Raw genomic sequence first — 11,292 nt, 5'->3', positions numbered from 1 at the left:
ACACGGAGAGGCACCTGGCACCGCACGAAAACCCCATCGTGTCGCTGAACAAGTGGGGGCAGTACGCGAGCGACGTGCAGCTGATCCTGCGCCGCACCGGGCCCTCTCTGAGCGAGAGGCCGACTTCGGACAGCGTGGCTCGCATCCCAGAGAGGACTCTGTACCGGCAAAGCTTACCTCCCCTGGCCAAGCTGAGGCCTCCCAGCGACAAATCCATGAAGAGGAGGGAGCCGAAAAGGAAATCCCTCACCTTCACCGGGGGGGCCAAAGGGCTAATGGACATCTTTGGGAAAAGCAAGGAATCCGAGTTCAAGCAAAAGGTGCTCAACAACTGTAAAACAACAGCGGATGAGTTGAAGAAATTGATCCACCTCCAGACAGAGAAACTTCAGTGCATTGAAAAACAGCTGGAGTCCAACGAAGCCGAGATCCGCTACTGGGAACAAAAGTATAACTCCAGCATGGAAGAAGAAATCCTCAAGCTAGAGCAGAAGATCAAAAGGAACGAAGTGGAGATCGAAGAGGAAGAGTTCTGGGAAAACGAGCTGCAGATTGAACAGGAGAACGAAAAACAGCTGAAGGAGCAGCTGCAGGAGATGAGGCAGAGGATCCTGGAGTGTGAGAGCAAGCTGAAGGACTACATGTCTCAGATCCACAACATGGAAAGCGGCCTGGAAGCGGAGAAGCTGCAGCGGGAAGTTCAAGAGTCCCAGGTGAATGAAGAAGAGGTCAAGGAAAAGATCGAGAAGGTGAAGGGTGAAATTGATATTCAGGGCCAGCAGAGTCTGAGATTGGAAAATGGCATTAAAGCTGTAGAAAGGTCTTTGGGCCAAGCTACCAAACGGTTACAGGTAAGAATGTCCTTTTTATCCATAGCAACGAAAAGTCAAAGACCTGACTGTAACGCATTTCTCTTACATAGATTTGGAGCCCCTGAAAGAAAACAGGAGAAAGTTTCCACAGTGAATTTGGATAAAAGGAAGAAAGCATTGCTTTCATTTTCAAATTGCGTTTCAGGTTGTTTTTGAAGAGCAGACAATTTTCATTTCAGCTGTGTGTATTTTACTCATTCAAACCATCTGAAAAGAAAAACAGTAGTTAGTTCTTTGTCTCAAGATAAACCAGCAGACGTTTTGGTGGATGTGTTCCTGGCCATTCAAATGGAAGGCCCGGGTGGCCTGCAGGGTTAGTGCCGAGTGCCACACCACCTTTCACTTATTCACGTGCCGGCTCAGTTTCTTTCCCATCGGTTACGCCTTTGGTTTGCTACCATTCCCTGACTGCCTGGTCACCTCTGAGGAATCACTTGAAGCGTATGTTCACCATGCGGTGGTCCATGACAGAGAAACACCAGAGCTAGTATCAGCCAAACTAGCTGAGGGCAGTATGGCTGCACCCACAGCAATGCACCTATCCACCTCGCCCTGCTGAGAGGGGGTGCTCGCTGGCTCCAGTGAGGTGCTGCTGTGCTAGTGGGGTCTGGGCTCTTTTACACCTCGGACAAATAATATCTCCTGCATGAACAATAGCACATTTAGGGCTAGCAGGGGATTGTTGTGCTGCTGGGTGCTAAATGGGAGCATAGTGCTCTCGGCCTAATACCTTTAAAAGTATTAGTCTTCAAACCCCTGTTGATCTGGGGTTAGATATCTTGAGGATTTAGGTCCTAGATCTTGGCAGCTGAGTGCTTCATATTGTTAAATTTCAGGGAAATTTGCACCATCATAGCCTTGTCTGAGGCTGAACTTCTGACTCTTGCTAGGTTTGTCTGCCACCAAAATAGGTTAATTAAAAAGAACAGTCCAAAAGCAGCACCTGGATAGATGGATGTAGCGCTAAAATAACTGTTAGCTTACAGGGCTTTTGGTTTAAAGAATAGCATCTCCCTTTTCCTGTCTGACTTGCTGGTGTTCAGGATTTTATTTTCTTTACGCTTCAGGCGTTTGTGGCACACGTGTCAAAAGAGAATCCAGTCTCTGGTTCCGTGCTAAAGTTAATGATATCACTTGGAACTTGATAAAGCATGAAAGAATAAATGCAAATGGAAATCCAGCTCCTAGCTGGATGAGGTGAAAGAAAGATTGTGGCTCCTGGGATTTTAATGTGCCACGTAAGATAGGACTGAGGCACCACACATCAGTTTGAGCTGTGATTCTTGCCGTATTCCTGGGATGCAGAGTTACCGTGTTCCACAGTGCTGCAGTTGCAGTAAGGTGATTCTGCTGTGAATATGTAAAGGGATTTTGCGTCCTTACTCCTGAGCACCTAGAACCATGTCAGTATAAGCTGTTTTTGCTAAATCAGAAGGGAAAAAATGTAATCTTTTTATCCAAAGCAAAATGGATGAAAACTGTAAGCAGTTTTGGCTGTATTTATCTATCCTAAGTTTCCAGACACACTACGCTTAAGGATTTGCACTAACAGAAAGCATCCAGTCCTCTTTATATATTTTACCTAACCTCAGTAACACTCAATGAGGCTATGACTGAGTTCAGAATCTTTCCCGCTTTTTCATAGGCTAAGGATTCACCTTTTCAGGAAAGTTCCTGTTAAATTCAGATCTTCCAAGCTTGTTCTAAACCTAAAGGTGCGCTAATCTGGAAGTCCAGGAGGAAATAAACTCAGCTCTGTATTATACAGTTTTGCGGGGAGGAAATAGAGAAATATTTTCTTGCATGCTGAAAGTTAAATATTAATATTCATAGAACTGCTGATTTGAAACTAGAAGAGTTGAGCATGGGTGTTTTTATAGACCTTTCAGTAAGGAAGGAAAGAAAATTTTGGTTCACTAGATTTCAAGTGATAAGAACAGGAAGGTGGCATTTTTTAGTAGCACGTGAGAAATTTCTAGTAACTTGTCCTACCCCTTCCCTTTCATTCCTTTTCTCGAGCCACCTCAATAACATTACTTTCCAGCAATATGAGGCTGTGTTCAGTTAAGGATCAGATGCAGCACCCTACTCTCTCTGTTTCTAGAGAAAGATTTTAAATGCAAAAAAACCCCCAAATCCCACCCTTTTTCAGTTAAAAGATCTCACTAAAGTTTCACAATTAGATACTAAATTTAAAGAGCTTAAACCAGTAGGATTTAGGGTGATACTTAACATTTTTACCTTATTTCCTGCAAAAGTTGAGAAATGTCAAGAACAAGGTATTTATGATGTTAGTTCTGCCAACCTGCATATTTCAGTCATTCAGGTCTTTTAAAAAAAAAACTGATTTCCCTTCAGTAGCAACTTTGTTACAATCTCATAAAACATAGAGCTATAGAATTAACATTGTAGTAAGTAAAGACAGCTGAGAATTTCCTGTGTCCCACGTGCCCAGTTGTAGAGTCTAATAGACCTAAAACAAATTGAAGAGTTTTTCTGTAGAATTGTCTTAAAATTTGGAGGTGGCCTGGTTTCCATGTCTCAGTCCGGTTTCTCCGAAGGCTCATAGCCCATGAATGGAAACACAAGTCTAGCACGGGAAGCTGAGCCCAACCACATGATAGGCGTTGACTGAACAGGTCACACACACATGGGAGTGGCAAAGCAATTGGCATTTAAAAGGTCCTAATTTAGACATCAGGTCAGTTGTGTTAATTTTCTTACTAACTGTTGAATTCAGCCTCAGCTGTGACCTTACTGCAAGTTTAAAATGAATAAGGGCTGTGCTGTTGGGGCGTGTTCCCAGAACAGATCCACAAAACTATTCTCCCCCAATCCTTGTGTGAGTTCATGTATAATTCTGCTTACACAAGATAATTAGGGAAAAGAAGGTTGACCCAACCTCCACCTCTTGCCAAAATGAAGACGTGGCAGTATGCACCGCGTGGAAATGCCCACAGACGGGGCTGGCATGGTACCTGGGCAGCTAGCTCATCCCCTCTGTGGTCAAATAGGTGAAGCCCATCCTGGCTGTGGAAGAGTACCGCATGCAGCTGCCTGCTAACAAAGCTGAATCGGGGCAGGGAGGGGAATCGTTGTAGTCTAAGACTGTCGTAATCTATCGGAGCTGTAGGTTTTGTATATCATGCTAGAATTACAGAGCATTGAGGAAGACCCTAAATGATCATCTGCTGCGCTTGTGAAGGGGTGGTGAACCAGCCAGGATTTGGCCTCACTGTACAAAACACCGTACGCGTGCAGAGAGTTCTGTCCACAAAAATTTACACTCTAAATAGAAAACGCAAAGAACGAGAAGAGAAGGGAGTTATTCTCCTTTTAGGAACAGAAGAACTAAATGAGCTGTCCAAGTCATGCTGGACACTTCTGGCAAAGCTAAGATTTGGTGCCAGACTGATGCTCAGCTGATGTATTTTTTCAGAGTGCTCACTATTACCTTTATTTGCTCACATCTGTTGTGCCAAAATTTTTCTCAGGTGATATGAGAAACATCTGCTCGTCATCCAAGAAGCAAAATAAACAAACCAGTAGTAACCCCCAATAAGTAATAGCGAGTGTTGATTCGCTTTCTAAATTATGAGAGTAAAATACCTTTCAACTCTTACGTTTACATTTGAATTTAGAAATCGGAGGCTTTCCCATCAAAAGGAGCCGCGTTAGTTGCCCACTTGCAAATAGAGTCTCGAAATGCTGCTTTATGCCCGCTGCTGCTCAGCAGATGTTTTCTCTTTCCTCGCAGGACAGGGAACAAGAACTGGAGCAACTGACAAAGGAGCTGCGACAGGTCAATCTCCAACAGTTCATCCAGCAAACAGGAACGAAGGTCACGGTGCTGCCAGCAGACCCCGTTGAGGTGGAGGCCCCCCATGTGGAGCTCGAGAGAGGTGCAGTGCTCAGAATGCTTTTGGCGGGTGGGAGAAGGGGATGGCAGTGCGTTTACCTGCTGCGTTAATGCTAGCACTCATACATCAAGTGAACGCCCTGTTAGCGAAGAAGTTAGAAAAATGTTAAGCAAGCACAGTGTCAAATATTTCTTTCCATTCCAAGGGTTTAGCAAGCTATAAATAAAGCGCAGCATGTCGGTAACGTCTCTCCCACTGTGCCTGGGCATGTGTTTGTCCCATCGGTAACCCATTAGGCCAGTAGCTTTCAAGTGTGGCCACCGCGGCTGCAGGCATGTGAGCTGGCACACAGCATGATTGCATGTCTGACATTGCTGTTCATCTGGGTTCTTCCTCTTCTGGGGGGATGCGTTGTCAAAGTAGGAAAAGGAATGTGTCTGGATCTCGAGAAATCCCAGACAGCAGCCGCACGGGAATCGGAGCTAATCCAGCTGGGCTGCCAGCCATCCAGAAGTCCTGCACAGATGGCTGTTACGGCGTGTGCAAATTGACTTTGCCCCTAGTGAGATCAGTGCATTCTGCACGTGCCCACATCTGAATTCAGAATTTCCTGGGCAGAAACACGGGAGCGCTTTGAATGCGTGTCACAACTGTGGCACGACTGTGGCACAAGCGGAAACTCCTGTGCTGTGGCTCAGCCTCTGCTGTGGCGTGCTTTACCCAGTACCCTGCTTGCAAGGGGCCTGTTTCTCTCAGCATTCTCCTTAGCTGGTTCTGTCCGTCCTCTCAGAACACTCTCTAACCAAAAGGCATTGGGAGGGTAGGGAGGTGGGGGGAGAAGAAAAGACAACCAGGCCTTAAATGTCAGCACTTGCATGAAGTTTCTCTTTCAAGTGGGCAGGAAGCTGGAGCTTCGAGTTACGTATAGGTACAAGCTCTTCCTGCACATTGCTGTGTAAATGTATTGCATGTATCCGCGTGCATGTTCCTCGTGGGAGGGTAATTATATTGAGTGGGTATATCTTTCTGCTGTGGAATGAGCAGAAGGTGTGCACCTTGGATCTCATCGCTTCCTAGTCAGGCACTTGAATTTTTTGTTGTCTGCGGCATTAGTTTTTCTATACTGCCCTAAGCGTACGCTGCACTAAGCCGGAAGAAGAGAGGTGTTCTACAGGCATCGCCCTTGGTGATGGCTTTTCTAACTGCCCTTTTTCTTGTGCAGAGCCAACATTTCAGTCCGGGTCACTGAAGCGCCCTGGCTCGTCGAGGCAACTCCCCAGTAACCTTCGGATTCTACAGAATCCCCTGTCGTCTGGTTTTAACCCGGAGGGCATTTATGTATGACAGTACATACCTCTTCTGGAGAGGACGTAGCAAGGTACCCTGGACAAGATACACCTTTGTTTTATTCTGCCAATGATGAATGGAAGAAGATTATTTTTTTTTAATTTTATTTTTTTTGTTAAGCCACCATGTATTTTTTCTTCTTCCTCCAACGCACCACTTGGAGCCATACCCTGTGCACTGATGCTAAAGAGACAGAGGAACTGTCTCGATCCGTAATTGGCGAGGATGAACTTGCTCTCAACACAGCTAGAGTGCAAAAACCTTCATTTGTTTTTGCCGTTTTAGAAGTGTTTGGGAAAGTACTGTTCCATATATAGGCATAAATAAAAGACTGAGGGTGAAGGAACCATGTATGCAACTTAGCTGAGGTTTAATTTATTCCCTTTAATCAATGGACGTGTGAATGTTGACCTTTTATATTTTTATTTTTAACTTGTGAATAATCACGTGTGGCTGTACGTCAGTCTGACAAGGTGACTTTAATTTGCATGTACAACCATCCACCATTTGATCACATACAACACCTTGCAATGCAGAGTTCTGTGGAGCGCTGAACCATTAAAATGGTTTCTCACCGCTGACACTGTTAATTTCTGTTGTGGGTCATAATACGTCATGTTCCATCCATTGCTACCTTTTAAGGCTTGCAAAGTGAGCTTGTGGGATTTACTTGCTGTTGAATTTGCCTTGAATGAAGCACCTGGTGTTCAAAAGATTTATGGAATTTAAACCTTGGTAAAAACATTTCCAGCATATGATTGAGGATGCACTAGTTAGATGATATTTTATTATATAGAATGTATATTTGAAATATTTTGCCACATTGTATATGCCTTTTGAGAAAAGAACAATGTAAGAAGTTGTCTTCATATATCTTACCAAAAGAGAGCAGGAGGCTTTCACTGTGTGTGATTTTGTACTTTATTTTTCCCACTAGCCATTACAGTGTTCTTGTTTTGCGGTAAATCTTGTTGTTGGAGGAGAAGAAAAACACAGAACAAATGAGCATTCTCCTCCAGCCTTCCAAAATTCACTCAAGTTTTGTGGAGGGAAGAAACCTGGCAGAGTCCCATGAAGTCAATAGCAGAGCTTCTGCTGACTTGAGTGGGGCCGGGATTTCATTCCGGGACCCCGGTGTTAAACGGCAGACGTTCAGCCCCTTTGAAAGATGTGTTGCTGCTCAGTCACTTACAGAATATAAAGCTTACAAACAGGAAATTCACAGGTTTGGTAGTCATTTTTTACAAAAAAGGCGAAAAGAAAACATTATTGTATCTTGATGTCACGCTAATGCAGTCAAAGCTAAGCAAGGATTAGACAAAATGGCTTCCACGCCGAAAGTAAGACACTACCAAGTAGCATGTTGGTTACAGGCCTTGGAATTAGATTGCTGAAGTCGACACCAAGTTTGTAGAGAAAGTGACGGGCATCAGTGGGACACTCGGTGTACGTTAGGAGGCTGGCCTCACGGACGAGTTAAAGAAGGGATGGGCCTTACCTAGTTGCATTTGGATTTCCTGTTCTAACAGCGACTCGTGCCGTCCTCTCCACCTTTGAGATCCCCTTGACATGAGAGGGGGTCACCGTGCTTTCAGTCAGTGGCAAAATGACAGAACTCCCGATGTCTTTGGCCGGGTCAGGATTTTACCACTGGTAGGAAACTCCAAGCTTTTTGCCATAGCAAATACTTAAGAATTCTTAACTCCTAGCATCCTCTTGTGTTGATTTACTGACGTGCAGATAAATGTTAATTGAAGTTTCTTTTTTTTAAAAAGGAGCTTCCTGACAAATGGAAGTTTTATAAGATACAGTAGAAGATGAAGGACTCTTGAGTGTTTAATGCATTTTTTCCCCTTTCCACTTATTAATGGCATCATATATTCTAAAAATGCTGCTGTATTCAGACTAACAGCAACAGATAAGGCTGTGAATATATAAAGGACCTTTCCAAATGGATTCTGAATTTTTACTGTTTAACTTATCAGGTCTTTTTTTTTTTTTCCCCCCCTTGTGAGCAAACTGGAAAATGAGATGTTCCTACCCGAGGAATCTTTGCAGTGCTCACAGATTTTACTGTTAGTTTATCACAGTTCTGTGCTCATGTTTACTGTGCCCGTAACTTTTTATTAAAAAAAAAAAAAAAGATTGTGTGTGTGTATATATATATATTAAAAAAGTGTAAAATATACATAGTTTGGGGACAATATCTGTCCAAGGTACTTGAGCATATATGCCTTACATTCTGGGTTCAATTTACAGAAGCAAAACGTCCCTCTCCAGTGAATATCTTGCATCTTCAGCACCTCTTGGTGTTAGAGAACTGAGGCACTCAGCACCTTGCAAAGTCTGGCCCAAATTATGCTGCATGGGGTTGGGGGGAAACACAAGGAAAAGCCTGTTGCAGTTTCAGTCTTGTACTGAGATGAAGTATTTTTAAGGCAGATCAGCATACTTACCCAGTTATTGTTTTTGTCGTACTTTGTGACGGGTCCATCTCCCACTGATGTCAGTTTGAGCTGAATCGGGCTCTTGCTTCATAAAAACGGCTCTCTTTCTCTGCCAGGTTATTCTTTAAGATGGAGGGAGGAGGAGAAGGATTGAAAGGAAGGGGAAGAGCAGCTTTGGAGGGCTTGAGTTATGGCTTTGTAACAGAATCAAGGAAGGAATTTGCCATTTAAGCTAAAAAATAGCATCTGCTGATTGCAGCAGCTGTTTGACAGAGGGGCCAGCTGGGAGCCGGCTCAGGAGCGGCCACTGCATCATCATTGAGTGGACCCTCCTTGTCAGGGCTTTAGCACATGTCAAGGTGATCTGAAAACCGTTTACAGCTTCAGCCACTGTTGTGGCAAAGGAGAGGCTTTGGTATCCAAACCTGTCATTTGTGAGACACTGACAAATTCCCCTGCCCCCACCGTGCTCCTCTTGCTTATTGAATTTCACCCAGGTTAAAGTTCTGTAGCATTTTCACCCTCTCTGTAAATAAACCAAAAATAAACGGCATGCCCTTGCATTAAATGTGAATTGAACAATGTATTACAGTTATAAAAATTCCTCACATTATGGCGTTAAGAGTTTTGCTTCTGATCAACTGCAGAACCTCACTCTTTCTTTACAAATGTAGAGAAATTCATTTTCAGAAGTGTTTCAAACCTACTTATGGGGCATTAGCAGAAAGGAAGCTACACATACTGATTTTAACAAGTGCCATATTATTTACTGGCCAGCATGATAAAAATGGGGTTTTTTGCTTGCGTTAAATAGTTGAATACACAAGCACTGTTTTCCAGTGCACAGGGAATTTATATGGAGAACTCCTGTAATTTATTACTAATGGAAACTAACTGTTACCTCTCTCATCCATGAGGGTGCAGTTTATTTTTGCCGGTGATGCTATGTTGTTGGGGGGAAAGGCGGGGGGTTGACCGTTTGAAAAGCCAGTAGGTTAAGGCGAAGGTGGACATTCTGAATGCCCGAGCAAGGGAGAAACCCAAGTCCCACTCTGAAAAGTCAGCTAGGAACCTGCCTCCCCTTATCTTTCAGCGGGACTTAGGTTCCCAAGTGCCTGAATTGCTTCTGGAAATGGTATGTTAGCGTTGAGATGACTTGCTTTTCTAAACCCTAGCAAGTTGGAAGGAAGTTCCTGAAGAAGAGAACTACCACTAGCATTAGCAATATACAAACATACTTTCATTGTGAGGTAAGAGGGAAAAGATCCTTTAGTGAAATAAAAATCTCCTCTTGGGGCAATAATTGCCTTGTTTTTAGCGTGAAGAGTATTGCATTATTTTAGTGAACTGGGATCACGTGAGTTTGAGCAAAAAAACTGATCTTGTAATTTTTAGTGAGTTGTCTTGAAGCATATAAATTCCTGATGTGCATTAACTTGAGTGAATTGGGCCTTAATGATCCATGTAAATAACAAAACTGTATCCAGATATTTTTTCCAGAAAATAGTCTCTAATGGTCTGTACTGTATTAAAATAAGTGTCAAAGTATTACTTTTATATTACACCTTTTTTTTTTTTTAAGAACATTGAAACATGCATGTTTATTCTGTTTGCTACAGTATTTTAATGTTTTGGATGAAGGCCATCGGTTGTATGGAGATGACAAAACAATCATTCTGTCTATTTATTCAGTATTGCTGCTTAAAGTTTTCAAAATAAAGCTTTCAATGCCAATATAGTGACTGATTGAAAGCTGTTCTAGCTCTCTTCAGATTTTTTTTGTCTATGTTTATAGAAAACTAAATAAGTGAAACTCGGTATATAAACTGTTATACCAGCAAAGAATTATTGCAATAATATTGTGGGGAGGGTTCGGGGGTAAGTGTGTGTAGTATATACATAAATGTATGCATGCAGTGAATGCGTTTAGGTCTCAAGTAAATGGAGTGCTGAAGAATGTTCGAGTCCTTTGTGTCTTGCAAGCAGCTTACACACGCCATCAAACACTGGTTGGTGCTTCATACCCGTGTGCAGCGCTTGTGAGGGGCAGAACAAGCAGAGGTGGTCGCAAAGGATCAGCTCGGAGCCCTTTGAACCAAGTGGGATTTAAGCACATTCTTGAGTATTCCATAGATGTCTTTCTGAATTGGGCCAAAAGCATGTTCTGATACACAAATCTTTCAGTTGCAGCAAGAATGCCTTGTTTCAAGCGTAGCTGTTAGTTCTGAGGTGGATCGAGTATGCCTGCTGTATTTGTAAAGGGTATGAAAATGCAGAGAACGCTAACCCTGATGGTCACCCCGTGAAAGTACTAACTAGGGGTTCTGACGGGAAGATTTGAGTTGCTGACGCTTTAACCTAGAGAAGCAATGCAAACTAACTGTGAAAACGCGAGTGAGGATTCTATTACTGCTCTGCTTCAATGCAAGATGAAAATCTGTATTATATGTAACTATATTTTTTGTCATTTAAAAAGCTTCTATTTTTTATTATTCTCATGAATGGTTGACAAAAGATATTGGATATGCTCCCATACAATAAACTCCCCTCTGAAACTTTGGGTCTTTACAGTTCATGGTGTGCTGGAATTGCAGTGTACATCTCGCGCACATCTCGTGACACAGCTACTGGAACTCTGTGTGTCAAACAACACCGAGCCTGAAAGCAGGCCAAGGTAATGCTCGGTGTGTCTAGAGCTCAAACGCTTTCAGAAATGGCCGCGTGTCGAGCATTAGGACGCAATGAACACTCCTAAATGGCAATTTA

General features: G+C 43.1%; 1 protein-coding gene across 1 annotated transcript in view; it reads left to right on the top strand.

Moving 5' to 3' along the window:
- The window catches only part of RASSF8 (Ras association (RalGDS/AF-6) domain family (N-terminal) member 8), a 52,467-nt gene extending 41,391 nt beyond the window's left edge, over window positions 1-11,076 (top strand). Inside the window, exons 4-6 of the mRNA XM_009333005.1 lie at window positions 9-851; window positions 4,630-4,774; window positions 5,955-11,076. Coding sequence (XP_009331280.1) covers window positions 9-851; window positions 4,630-4,774; window positions 5,955-6,076 — 1,110 coding nt within the window. The 3' untranslated portion in view covers window positions 6,077-11,076. The remainder of the gene's footprint in view (window positions 1-8; window positions 852-4,629; window positions 4,775-5,954) is intronic.
- The last annotated feature ends 216 nt before the right edge of the window (window positions 11,077-11,292 follow it).

Source organism: Pygoscelis adeliae, unplaced genomic scaffold, assembly GCF_000699105.1.
Source record: "Pygoscelis adeliae isolate BGI_AS28 unplaced genomic scaffold, ASM69910v1 Scaffold38, whole genome shotgun sequence".
Classification (NCBI taxonomy): Eukaryota; Metazoa; Chordata; class Aves; order Sphenisciformes; family Spheniscidae; genus Pygoscelis; species Pygoscelis adeliae.
This window is presented reverse-complemented; position numbering and strand designations above follow the sequence as displayed.